Source organism: Mus caroli, chromosome 10 (genome assembly GCF_900094665.2).
Source record: "Mus caroli chromosome 10, CAROLI_EIJ_v1.1, whole genome shotgun sequence".
NCBI lineage: Eukaryota > Metazoa > Chordata > Mammalia > Rodentia > Muridae > Mus > Mus caroli.
Window position 1 is genome coordinate 34,573,266 of NC_034579.1, and position 13,947 is coordinate 34,587,212.

The following is a 13,947-nucleotide window of genomic DNA, read 5'->3' on the forward strand; positions in this document are numbered from 1 at the left end:
GATATGCAGCTAGAGAAATGAGCTCCAGGGGTACTGGTTAGTTCATAATGTTGTTCCACCTATAGGGTTGCAGATCCCTTTAGCTCCTTGGGTATTTTCTCTAGCTCCTCCATTGGGGGCCCTGTGATCCATCCAATAGCTGACTGTGAGCATCCACTTATGTGTTTGCTAGGCCCCGGCATCGTTTCACAAGAGACAGCTATATCAGGGTCCTATCAGCACAATCTTGCTAGTGTATGCAATGGTGTCAGTGTTTGGAGGCTGATTATGGGATGGATCCCTGGATATGGCAGTCTCTAGATAGTCCATCCTTTTGTCTCAGCTCCAAACTTTGTCTCTGTAACTCCTTCCATGGGTGTTTTATTCCCAATTCTAAGAAGGGGCAAAGTGTTTAAAACTTACATCAAAAATAAAGGGCTGGGTATGTGGCTCAGTGGTAGTGAGCTGGTAGTGAGCTCTAACGTATATACAGCCCTGGTTCCATCTTCATGCCCATGAAAATGAATAAGATATATAGAGGTCTGGCAAAGCTAAGTTTCAGCTGATATATCTCTGTCCAAGCTATGATTTTTGAAAGCAAATTTTGCTTCTTGCGCTAATCTGTAGTCTCTCACCTCCTTGAAATTTATTTCTTTTGTATGTGTATATCAGGAGTGTACACACAAGCTTGTACACGTGTGTGCTTGTGCATGTTGAGGCCAAAGGGCAAGCTAGGTGGGTGTCATTCTTCCTCAAATGCCATCCAGCTTGGACTTGTTTTGTTTTTGAGGAATCTTTCACTGGCAAGGTGGCCAGTGAACCCCAGAAATCTACCAGTCTCTGTCTCCCCAGTGCTGGGGTTACAGGTGTGTGCAGCCATGTCCGGCCTTCTTTGTGGTTCTAGGGAACAAGTTGGGTCCTTCATGCTTGCACAACAAGCACTTTGTAAACTGCTATTTCCTCCTAGCCCTGTTTCTTTTTTTCAATGTAATTTAAATCAATAGCATCTATGCCGATTTATAAATAGCTTTTTGTAGGACTTTTGTGTTGCGGGAAATATCAAAAACAGAACAGGCACATTCCTGCACACATGCTGGTAACTCTCGGCCCCATTGTGGTTGAACTGACTCTGTCTCTACCCACCAACTCTCCGGCAGTGCCGAAACTCCAAAGTTCCTCTCACTGCCACACAATGACTGTCCATCCCAAGGTCAGCCATCACAACAACCATTTACCTGGTAGAATCAAAACTCTTAAAGCTTATAATTAACCAATCAGATTTATGTATCAATAAATTCTCAATTTACAAAATGCCAATACAATAATTTCAGAACCAATTGCTAATGATAAAGGCTTTATCCCAATTACTTTAATCTTATGGTATCATAACTACCTGTGGCTGGTTAAAGTCACACTGGTTCATGTCCTTCTCCATCTTGGCCTTCCCATTATCCCCTCAATTTTCTCTGTCTCTGCAACTCTTAGCTCTGCCTCCCTTTTCCCTGTCCAATCACAGGCCTCCTGCTGTGCTAATGTATTTGGACAGGGAAAATCCTGCCACACTTTTGCACCAAATCTTGCCTCAGATTATCCTGGCTCGTTAGATAATTTTCTTTCACAAACAGTAGGCTGGGTTTGTGTGCAGTTCACAGGGTTTGTGGACTAAGCTGGCCTTAGAAGTTGATGTAAGGAAAAGAAAACATTATCCTCATCTGCCAATGCTGTAAAACACACACTAAGCAAATTCAGAAAAGAAGTAACTTCTGCTTCCTGAAAGTTCTCTCCTGTCCTGATATATCAACAAGAGAGAAGCATCTTTAAAAACCATATTAGTGAATTAGCTCCAGTCTCTTCATCTAGCTATATCCTCCTGGAGGCTTCAAAGGGATCACGTGACATTGATATGGTAGAAATGCTTAGGGAAGGAAAGTCATTGAGACTGAACCATCTCTTTGCATGGCAAAACCACCAAAGGCTTTCAGTTCAAAATATGGGTGTACCTTTTATTCCATTGAAGTATATGAAAGAGAGGCGAGACAGACGCAGAGACAAGGAAAGAGTGTGTATATGTACAAGTATATCCATGTTATGTGTAGCGGTCAAAACACAACTCTTAAGCATCAATTCTCACCTTTCTCCTTGTTCCGAGGCCACAGGTACTCTCTTGGTTTTGCCACTTCCATGGGTACTCCAGGCTAGCTGGCTGGCTTGCGATACTCCTGTCTATATGTCCTATCTTACCATAGTAGTGCTGTATTATAGATGCATGCTACTGGATCTAGTTTTTACATCGATTCTGGGGTTCTGAATTTAGGTCATCAAGTTATCAAGGCAAGCATGTTTACCTGCTGAGCCCTCCCCAGCCCTAAACATGTCTACTTCTATAAGGAAGGAGCACTAACATGGGCAAAGGTGTTTAATTGTTGCTATTCACAGAAATTACCCTACTGGCAAACTTTCTGCACACCGTGTGTTCCTTTAAGCAATACCATCAAGCAAATTTGAAAATACATCTGGTTTTTATCCTCGGATTCCTACTTAAACACCTGTGCTTGTGTTTCAGTCGGACGTGTTTTCCATTTCGCTGGACAACGGCACTGTTGTCATGGACGTAAAGGGCATCAAGGTTATGTCAACAGACAAGCAGTACCACGATGGGCTGCCCCACTTCGTGGTCACCTCCATCTCAGACACAAGGTACCACCCCTCACTTCTTATACTCCCCTCCCCCCCCTGCCCCCCGATCTTTGTTTGCAGTGTATGCTTCTGACCCTGCTGTAGTTACTAGGCTAAATTGTTGCTTTCTAGTGCTCCAAAAAGTGATGGAAGGAAACATTCATTACCTTCTTCCAAAAGGATGCTACTGATTTTCAAGAGATACCAAATAAGCCATCATAAAGTTGCTTAATAAATGCAGACTCTTGGGGCCTGGGGATGGGGGTTGTGTCCATAAAAAGATGAGTTTTCATCTCTGTACTGACAGTGCTTACCTACACTACTTGGTGAATGAAGTGGTTTCTTGCATATAGAAGAGTTTAGGCAAATACTGGTTGTGTTTAGATTTTAAACCTAAACAGTAAAGGGTGTTACATTTATGACAGCATTTTAGTGTGTGTGTGTGTGTGTGTGTGTGTGTGTGTGTATTACTGAATTTCTTTCTCATAAAACAAAATGTTTTGAAATAACAAACCTCTTTTTAAGACTGGTGCTGTGCAGTCTCTTTGTGCGAAACATCCCATCCAAAGTGAATGGCTGTACAGTTTCTCTAGACTGTTTCTAATGATTAACCACCCTGTGTGCTGTGCAACGAAGCCCCCTAGAAACGGGATGAGTCCCAGAGGCCTGCTCCGGTTTTCCACTAAGAAAATATTCACTATGGAGATTTAGATTCCAACCTCCGTTTGAAGAGCCTGTCTTGCAGGCCCAAATATTTAGCCATTTCCTCCTGTGCCTCCTGAGAAATCTGTCTTTCCTTTGAGATATTTAATTTTGACCTTGGGCGAAAACCTACCTGTTTGCTGAAAAGTAGCATTCAGTCAAACGTGCTGTGTGTACCGACTCTTTTCTTTGCAGATATGAACTGGTAGTAGACAAAAGCCGACTTGGAGGGAAGAATCCAACAAAAGGGAAGGCAGAGCAGACTCAAACAACTGAGAAGAAGTTCTACTTTGGTGGCTCACCCATCAGTCCTCAGTATGCTAATTTCACTGGATGTATAAGCAATGCCTACTTTACCAGGTATACACTATATTTTACTGGTGAATGTGCCTGATTGTCAATGGTCAATACAGTAGAGAAATGTTTATATTACTAAAGCTGATAAGCATGTAATTTACAGTCCTTAGCAGTAAGACAGAATGTGGAATGCCAGAAATTAGTGTTAGCTGACTGATAGGATTCTTGGTAAAATAGGTAAGAATCCATCACACAAATATGTGCTGATGTATACACACACATACATTTTTATCACCACAGAGTCTTGCCATAGTTTTCCTAATACAATTACAGACAGCATTTTAGGATGTTCCTTTCCTCTTACAAACAGGTTGGATAGAGATGTGGAAGTCGAAGATTTCCAGCGCTATTCCGAAAAGGTCCACACTTCACTCTATGAGTGTCCGATTGAGTCGTCACCTCTGTTTCTCCTTCACAAAAAAGGAAAGAATTCCTCAAAGCCTAAAACAAACAAACAGGTAAATGAACATTAACACTGCAGAATTCACAGCTGCCCTGTGCTCAGATCCCCCAGCTGTGCTGCACCAGGGACTACTCTCAGGAGCAGAGTCAGCCCAGTCCTACTCCTAAGGGCCTTTATTAACAGCAGGCAAGACAGCCCTGCTCTTAACGTGTGAACATGTTTGTGTGTGTGTGTGTGTCTAATGTTTAGCAGTGTAAATATCTACATACTCAATAATATATATAATTCATATAATACATGTTATATTATATATAAATTATGTCATATATTACTTTATAGTATATATAAATTACATGTACATTATATGTATTTATATCATATACACACTATATTAAATTTTATGTGTTATATAATTAATCTATATAAATTATATATATATAAATATATAATGTATATGGTCTATATGATATATAAATTATATATATGGTCTACATAAATAATACATAAAATATATAATATAATCTATGGGTTATATATAACATATTATGTATTAATTGATTTTATTACATATTTTAGTATATAATTAGTTAATATAGTATATATAACATATACTATGATTCACTAATAATTTTAAGCCTTTGTCACAGTCATGAAAATCACTAAAATTTATTTTGCTTTCTCAGCCTTTGTGTTCCTCCACCTACACGCACAGGTGGATATGCACTGCTCCTTCATTAAATACTGAGCTGTAAGATGTCATCTCTGACTGCTGTTCTTTCCTATACACTCATGCACACTATTTGGTTCTATTCCAAGTGAAAGGCACAGTCCCTTCCCATTGTCAGGCTAACCCTCCCCATCTCTTTCTTGGTGTGGTTGTAACAATGTTCCTCTTGAGTGAGTTACTGCAACAGTTTACGAAACAGGCTCCTGCTCCTTGCTTTTACTGTTTCTCTCCATCTGTTCTCAGCACAGCATCCAAGCCTATCAGGCACACCTCTAATCAGAGTACCCCCCTCCCCACTGCCCTCAGAAAAATGCCCAAGACCCTAGAGTTCCAGAAAGGTCCTAAGTGAGCGACACCCTTTCCCTCATTTATCTCAACTGCCTGCCTCACTCACCCACTCTTTCCCTTCACCAGCCTCTTCACTGTTACCAAAGCTGGCCACATTCGAATGTTTATTGTCTCTCCTTGGGTCGCCACTTCCACTCTTTTCCCAAATATCTGCCCAATTTCTCTTCTGCCCCTCTAGGAACATCTCATCAACTCAGTGCGACCTACCTTGGCTGCCTATTTAATATGACAGCCTATTCTGCCTCTCATCAGTGCTTGCTTGCTTGCTTGCTTGAGACAAGGTTTCTCTATGTAGCCCAGACTGTCTTAGAACTTAGCTTGTAGTCTATGCTGACCTTGGATTTACAGAGATCTGCCTGTCTCTTCCTCTCAAAAGTGCTGAGATTAAAAGCATGTGTCACCACCCCCAGCCCTGGTTTAAATTTTTAGCAAGGCTGCATTAAAGTGTCTAGATGATAATAATTTATTTTTGTTATCACTTCCTCTGAGTGCATAGTTGAATTAATTTTTAGAATAGATTCCAGGTATTAGGATTACTGGATAGAGGCAATAATGTACTCAAAGAAGTAGCACTGATTTTGTATTTCCCCACAAGTGCTTGAGAACACCTGCCTTTAAAACTATGTTCTAGGCTTAAACTTTTTTTCAGAGTTTTTATGCTTTAAGATTAACTGGGCAGCTGGGTGGTGGTGGCACACGCCTTTAATCTCAGCCGGGGCAGAGACTATCCACACTTAATTAGCCTCACACTCTATCTGGATACAGGATAGTAATAGGCGTGGCCGCAGCCAGGTTTCTTAGCGGTTTCTTTGCTCACATGAGATAAAGAGTTGTACTGCAGTTCTTTCTCATCAGTGTAGAGTTTCCAGAATCTCCACCCTGCTTCGTTCTGCTAGTAGAAACTCCCTTTAGATGCCCAGACTGCTGTGGGTTCTTTTTAATTATGTATAGATCTGACACTTAAACAGGAATTAGGGAGAGCAGCGACAAGCGCACTCCATCATACTGAACATCTTGCGGGGTTTCCCAGTGCTCCCTGCTGCCAAACGTCTCTAGGATCAGCTCCCAAAGTAGGACAGATCTGACTACTTCCGGCTTTTAAAACCTGTGTGGCTCCTAGTTGCCTAAAAACAAAACTCTACCCCTTGCTCTTCAACCAAAGGTCACCAACACGGTTCCTGAGTGCTTTGTATAGACATGTTTCTCCATATTGATTACAAGTTCTTAAGATCCAGTCATAATCTCGCACCTTTCCATCCCCCACCACATAGCACCACAGAAGGCACACGGCAACGCTGATCTCCTTCATCTCTACCTATGCCATCCAATATTCGACAAATGTTTGCTTGAAATTGAATACATTATTACAAGAGAATTTACTAACACTTTTATTTTATTCTCAGAAGTAAAGACTAAATAATCATTACATATTATACAATAGCTTCACAGCACTACGTTTTAGCATCAGCAGGGCAATTTGAAGGGTACAACATAATGTTTAAAATTTATATATGTATGGATCTGTCAAAGAAAAGAATCATACTTTAAAATGCCTTTCTATATTGATTCTGTCACACAAAATTTCTTTATATAGCCTGAGACCAAAAATAATATTAAATATTTTTCAAGTTTAACTTTAAAACTTATTTATTCTATGTGTATTAGTGTTCTGCATGCATGCACGTCTGTGCACCATGTGCATGCCTGGTGCCCTAGGAGACCTAAAGGGGTCATCAGATCCCTTGGAATGGGAGTCGATGACAACTGTGAGCTGTCATGTAGGTACTTAAAACCAAGCCCAGGTCCTCTGGATATGAAGCCAGTGCTCCTAACCCATCTCTCCAGCCCCAATATCTTAACTTATTTACATAGCATATATAAGCAATACTGTGTGGTAATGTGATGTTACCTCTAACACTGCACTCTTGTGCCCTTTTACAATCACAGATTAGAACTTTGGATCTGCAGACATGCTGTGTTGCTACCATCTCTGTTCCTTGTTTATGCCAATAGAAGGCAAAGTAGCCTGCTATTTCATGAATAGAAACACACAACTGTCACTTTGTTAATTTTGTATTCTTAGTGAAGGATAAAGACATGGCATATCAAACTTTGTTACCAACTGTGGGACTTTCTTCCCTCCATTTCACTTGTTTTTCCTACAGGGAGAGAAGAGTAAGGATGCGCCTTCATGGGATCCTATTGGCCTGAAGTTTCTGGAACGGAAAGCTCCAAGAGATTCCCACTGCCACCTCTCCAGCAGCCCCAGGGTGATAGAACATGCCTATCAATATGGCGGCACGGCCAACAGTCGCCAGGAGTTTGAACACAAACAAGAAGATTTTGGTGAAAAGTAAAGGCGTGCACTTTCCTTCTAGAAGTTTCTTGCCACTCTCCATCCTCGTTTGTCAAAGGGAGCCATTCTCCAACCTTTTCTTTTTGCTTCTTCTTAGTCCTGTTTTTGTTTGTTCGTTTGTTTGTTTGTTTGTTTGTTTAGTTCTTCAGTTTGTTTGGGGGTTTTTTTAATGTCAAAGTATATACTAAACAATACATGATTCATGCTTTCCAAGAAATTATGCTCCCACTTTCTCTCCAAATAGCAGGCACATAAAGCCACCATTCTTGCAGTTTACCAAGGATGATCAAAGAGAAGGCATCCTGATCAAGGAAATTTGTAAATGGCCCATCAGCTGCCTTGTTATCACCTTCCTGCATCTCCTGCTGTCCCAAACCCCACTAAGTTCACAAATCTCTATTGACCTAATGTTATTAAAGATACATTGTTATAGTGTTTATGTCTCCATGTCCCAAACCTCACTAAGTCTTCACAAATCTCTATGGACCTAATATTATTTAAGATACACCGTTATAACATTTATGTCTCCAGGGCCTTCACACTGGATGCCTCTTACCTAGTAGGCAAAATCCATGTTTTTGTATTCTTCAAGAAATAGACTTAATGAACATATCTTACACATACTTGGAGCTAAAGTTCTATACTGGTTTCTTTACACACTTATTTCCACTCCCTTAGGTGGCTGTTTTTGACATGTTATATTTGACTGTAGTATAGACTCTATACCCTCCTCCTGGGAGAGACCTTTAATCTGTAATTTGTGTGGTATACAAACAATATTTTTGTGAAATTTTCTCTATGCTTGTTAATTACTCATTGCTATTTATTCACGGAGATAAATTAATATAACATGTTGGGCTAATTTACTAATTTTATTACATAGGATTTTCTAGAACTATAGTTCTCAACCTGTGGGTCACAACCCTTTTGGGGATAAATGACCCTTTCATAGGGGTCTCCTAAGACCACTGGAAAAGACAGATATTTACATCACAATTCATAATAGTAGCCAAATTACCGTTATGATGTAGCAACAAAATAATTGTATGGTTGCGGGGGAGGTCACCACAATATGAGGAACTGTTTTAAAGGGTCTCAGCATTAGGAAAGTTGAGAACCACTGCTCTAGAAGAACAGAACTGATAATATTATGCATATATATATACATACACACACACACACACATATATATATATATATATATATATATATATATATATTTCCCCCACTCACCAGTAAGGTAATTTTTGAAAACTGCTACTTACTTTCTTTCAAAGGGTAATCTATAGGATATATGAAGTGAGTAGTGAGTATGTGTTATATATTATACTATACTATATATTATATTATATTATATTATATTATATTATATAGAGGATTTGTTAGGGTGACCTACAGGCTGTGGTCAGGCTAGTACAACAATCGCTAGCTCCCAACAGATAGGCAAAGACCCCAGCAATATTTCCACCCATGACCTAGATGTCTCAGCTGGTCTTTGATCTATGTTACTGTCCCAAAGAAACTGATTCCAATACCAGCAAAGTGATACCTCAGCAACAGTGTAGTTGAAATTACCAGCAAGAGTGAGTGCAAACAAATACAAAGCAAAAGCTTCCTTCTTCCATGTCCGATTATGTCACCAGCCTCCAGAAGGTGTGACCAGATTTACCGTGATTTTTCTGGCCATAAATCAAGATTTAGGGTGGGTCTTCCCACCTTAAATAATCTTACTAGGAAAAATCCCTCATGGTGTGACCAGCTGCTTGGGTTTTCGTTAGTAAATGTATAACATATCTGCAGAGTAAAGTAAGGACGACTTCCATGGAGTCCTGTGGGCTTGAGACTTCTAAGGCAAAGAAAGGGTCTAGAGAAGAATTTTCATTGGAAGTAGCCATGCCTACATAATAATTCATTAAGGCATCATTGGGGACAATTAGAAAGAAGCTGTTTGGGACTAGATAGAATGGCTATTCTTTCTTGAACTGTATTACTGTGAAAGTTTACTTTGAGTTATCATTCTATTATCAGTTCACATACGGTAACTTCTCTTTTCATTTACCAGATCCCAGTTTGCCATTCGTCTGAAGACCCGTTCCTCACATGGGATGATTTTCTATGTCTCAGACCAAGAAGAGAATGATTTCATGACCCTGTTCTTGGCCCATGGCCGCTTGGTCTTTATGTTTAACGTTGGCCATAAGAAACTGAAGATTAGAAGCCAGGAGAAATACAATGATGGATTGTGGCATGATGTAAGTTGAATGCAGAGAATAGTGCTGTCAGCAAATATTACCCACTGCTTAGTGGCTTAGCACCGCACCAATTCTATACTACTGGCCTGTTAGAAAACGCTGTGTTAAAATTCTGAGGCTGTGCACCCAAAGTTCAATTTCAAGAATTTATTTAATTATTTTATTTATTTTTCTATTTAACTTTATTTACTTATTTATTTACTTTAAATTATTTATTTATGTTATGTGTATGAGTACACTGTAGCTATCTATCTTCAGACACACCAGAATAGAACATCAGATCCCACTACAGATAGTTGTGAGCCACCATGTGATTGCTGGGAATTAAACTCAGGACATCTGGAAGAGCAGTCAGTGCTCTTAACCGCTGAGCCATCTCTCCAGCCCATTAATTTTAGGAATTTATTAATTGCTTATTTTAAAAATCTCAAACCATATTTTTAGATAATTACATGCTAATTGTAATCTTTGGGGTTTGGGAATGGCTACACAAACCACTCAGACACCCATCTCAATCAAATGGGGATGGTGTAATTGAGGAAAATACGTAATAAAAAATATTAAAAATTAAAAAAAAATAAATAGGGATGGTTTATTGAACACTACATCTCAAGGCTGACCACCTAATTAGGGACATAATTCAGGCTTGAGAGCTGAACCATGACCCCAAGTTAAGGTCCTACGAGGCTTTTTAAGCCTGAGATCTACAAACATCTGTGCCAAGTTATTCCACCAATCAGGATTTAGGCATAGGGGACTTCCTTAGGGACATGTCTTTGTTATACATTTATCCTCTCCCATTTTGGGGGTACTCAACTGCAGGGGACTTGCCTTGTCTAACATTTATGCCTTAACTTGCCAACCTGGATGTCAGTTACTCATGTACATGTCTCTTTCTGTGAAGTAAGATGTCAGTTCCTGGTGAGGCCTTGGCAACTTAAACTCTATTCAACCCCTACTCAAAATGGAAATCTTATTTTAGTTTCTTATATTGGTACAGGTGTCTCTTATGTTGGGAGTCATCCCAGGGGCCGCTTATAAAAGCAAATACCATAAAAGCTTAAACACAGGTGCAAGAAGTGGTGCTGGGCGGTTGGTTCAGGTCCAAGCTTATTGTGAGTAACTATACATAGCAGTTCTACTGACTTCTATTGCAATTGTTTCCAAGGGCACAGAACACCACAGAATATATAATCAACTTGGGCATGAAAAAGTTTCTTAGTAACAGCAGAAACAGCATATGAAAAAGTTTCCTTATAATGGCAGGCTAGCTGGGTAACAGTTACCTAGGCCCTAACACTTTACCTAGGCCTTAACATTCTATCTAGGCCTTAATATTTTACTTGGACCTTAACAGTGATCATTTCAATCAAAGGCTCAGTAATTAGCAGGAGCTAAAATTTGGATTCTAATGAATTTTTTACTTTTCCCCACTCAGCAGTAAGCTAGGTTCATATTTTTGACAACTATTACTGATTTCCTTTCAAAAGGTAAACTCTGGGATCTATGAAGTGAGTAAATCGCTTGGGAAGACAGGAAGTGCCTAAATACTGGAGGTAGCCTGTGGACATGGGACGGAAGAATACACTGTACTAGACGTGTTACAGTCAACTGTGGCATGTGGCTGGTCAGCTAGGAAGAGCTTCCTAGAGAACCATGTCAAAAATGTATCCTGAGATGGATAGCTGTAGGTCACTCTATCTAGAGATAAGAAAATAGAGGGACACTTGCTCTAATGCATGAAATGGTAAACCCGAGGAGAAACGGGGGGGGGGGGGGAAATGCCAATATACATACAGCAAGGGGGCCTAGAAACAGTTAGAAATAAAGACATATGCTCTAGGACAAAGATCAAGGAATAATGTTTCTGACATTCCAAGAACAAGAGAATCAAACGCTTACTGAGAGGAAGAGAGTCCCTGACCTTCCAAGATGGGCTCACATTTTTTAAAACTTTCTGTACCTTACAAGAGCATTGCGATACCAGGGTTGGAAGAGTGGACAACACAGCCTTCCCTCAATTTGGGAACGTACCTATAACAAACTATTTTCCTCCTTTTTATCCAGGTGATATTTATTCGGGAAAAGAGCAGTGGTCGACTGGTCATTGATGGTCTACGAGTCCTAGAAGAAAGGCTTCCCCCTAGTGGCGCTGCCTGGAAAATCAAGGGTCCCATTTATCTGGGAGGAGTGGCTCCCGGAAGAGCCGTGAAAAATGTCCAGGTAATCCTGCTGTGGCAAGGCTGAGCCACTGACCCCATGAACCGGAAGCACACTGATTCCAGGTTCTCATTTTACTGAGTAGGAACCTAGTAAAAGTGAACCAGTTCTATTGGGGAAAAAATAAATAAAAACCATCCTAGGCTGTACTGTGGGATTCCTGCCTGCCCTGGAGCATTTTGACTTTTAAAATAGAAACGAGATGAAAAAAGTTTAATAGGTATAAACTGTCCTAAAACTTATGTTGCCAGGGGGCTTTATTAGTTCTGCAAGTACCTATAATTTTAATGTAAAGCTACAGTAAGACCAGATAACAAGTCATTCTACTATATTACTGAATGCAAAACAAACAAAAATAAAAAAAACTTCAGCTCATTTAAATTCAGTTCCATTTTTTTCTCTTTCTCACAATTTCTAAACATGCACAGAATGCACATATCAGTGCAATTCTTCAACTGGGAATATAAGAAACATTTTTATAAATCAAACTATAACTAATACTTGTTTTTAAAGTGTTTCTCAGTGAGAGGAAAGTATGGAAAGACTTAATTTATCTAAAACACAAACATAGGTTCGATTTTATCACAGTGTCAGTACATTGTTAAGATCCACTGGCAGATAAGTAGGAAAGGGCGTTTACGTTATAATTAGACTTGAAATAAACAGCCAATTCTGTGGCAGGCATTTTCACTGTTCTCAAATGTGGTATAAAACCAGTTGTCTACAGTGATCCAAGTGTCATGTCCCATGGTATGATTAAGTTTGCAACTGCATTACAAGCTAATGAAGCCAGATAGGCTAGCTGCCTCCCGTTGGCAGAGTACTTTCAGCCACATCCGCAATCTTGGACCCAGCCTCATTTCTGAAGGAAAATGAATGATAATATGATTGTCAACTAGAAAACTGCAGTTGCAACTTATTAATACAAACTCCTAGCTTTGGTGAGTTAGTTAAAAGTCATTGCCAGGAAGGAGCAATATTGATCATTCAGAAGCTAAAATGAACAAGGCCTAACTCACTTGTTCACTTCCCCATGGTGCATCTGGGTGCTGGGCAAGGGGATTCTAAGTAACTTCTTCTTCTTTCAGATTACCTCCGTCTACAGTTTCAGTGGCTGCCTTGGCAATCTCCAGCTCAATGGTGCCTCCATCGCCTCCGCTTCTCAAACGTTTAGCGTGACCCCTTGCTTTGAAGGGCCAATGGAAACAGGAACTTATTTTTCCACAGAAGGCGGCTATGTGGTTCTAGGTAATGTGACCGCAGTGATGTGATTACAGTTAGCTCCCATCTAAACTCCAGTTGCTCCCCAGTGCAACACATGAAGAACGGGAGGCGGGCTGTAAGAGGTTATCCAGTCATTAGAAAGAGTAACACTGTCCTCGTGTGAGTGAGTTCTCATTCCCTGAAGATTACATTGCTCAACATTAGAATGCATTGTTATAAACTCCTAACACCTCTTCTCTCTCTCTCTCTCTCTCTCTCTCTCTCTCTCACACACACACACACACACACACACACACACACACATATTCACAGAACCGTCCATGTCTGCAGTACAGATGCTAACATCATCCTTTCCCTCCAGGACTGTGAGCCTAATAAACCTTTCTTTGTAAATCAACCAGCTTAGGAATTCTGTTATAGCAACAAAACACACTGAGACAATGATGCATGTCGAAAGCATGAATCCAGAAGTGCTTTTTTCGTGGAGACAGTTAACAGGGAAGTTTAAGCTCCCGGTTAAAGTTTAATAATGCCAAGCTTATCCCTGTGAGATGACCTCCTTCCTTGAGGTACACTGTTGGCCACTTTACTGTTTCATACCAAATATGCAACACCAATCCTTGTTTGCTTTCCTTGGCTGAACTTCTAGGTGCAGGCCATCTTGACACAGAACGTCCTGCGCTGTCCTGTGTCCCAGTCTATG

At 40.2% G+C, this 13,947-nt stretch overlaps 1 protein-coding gene across 1 annotated transcript in view; it reads left to right on the forward strand.

Moving 5' to 3' along the window:
- Nucleotides 1-13,947, forward strand: part of Lama4 (laminin subunit alpha 4) — a 142,710-nt gene that overhangs the window by 117,745 nt on the left and 11,018 nt on the right. The window contains exons 28-34 of the mRNA XM_021173805.2: nt 2,543-2,676; nt 3,553-3,717; nt 4,025-4,172; nt 7,358-7,545; nt 9,611-9,800; nt 11,868-12,023; nt 13,109-13,268. Of these exons, the coding sequence (XP_021029464.1) occupies nt 2,543-2,676; nt 3,553-3,717; nt 4,025-4,172; nt 7,358-7,545; nt 9,611-9,800; nt 11,868-12,023; nt 13,109-13,268 (1,141 nt within the window). The remainder of the gene's footprint in view (nt 1-2,542; nt 2,677-3,552; nt 3,718-4,024; nt 4,173-7,357; nt 7,546-9,610; nt 9,801-11,867; nt 12,024-13,108; nt 13,269-13,947) is intronic.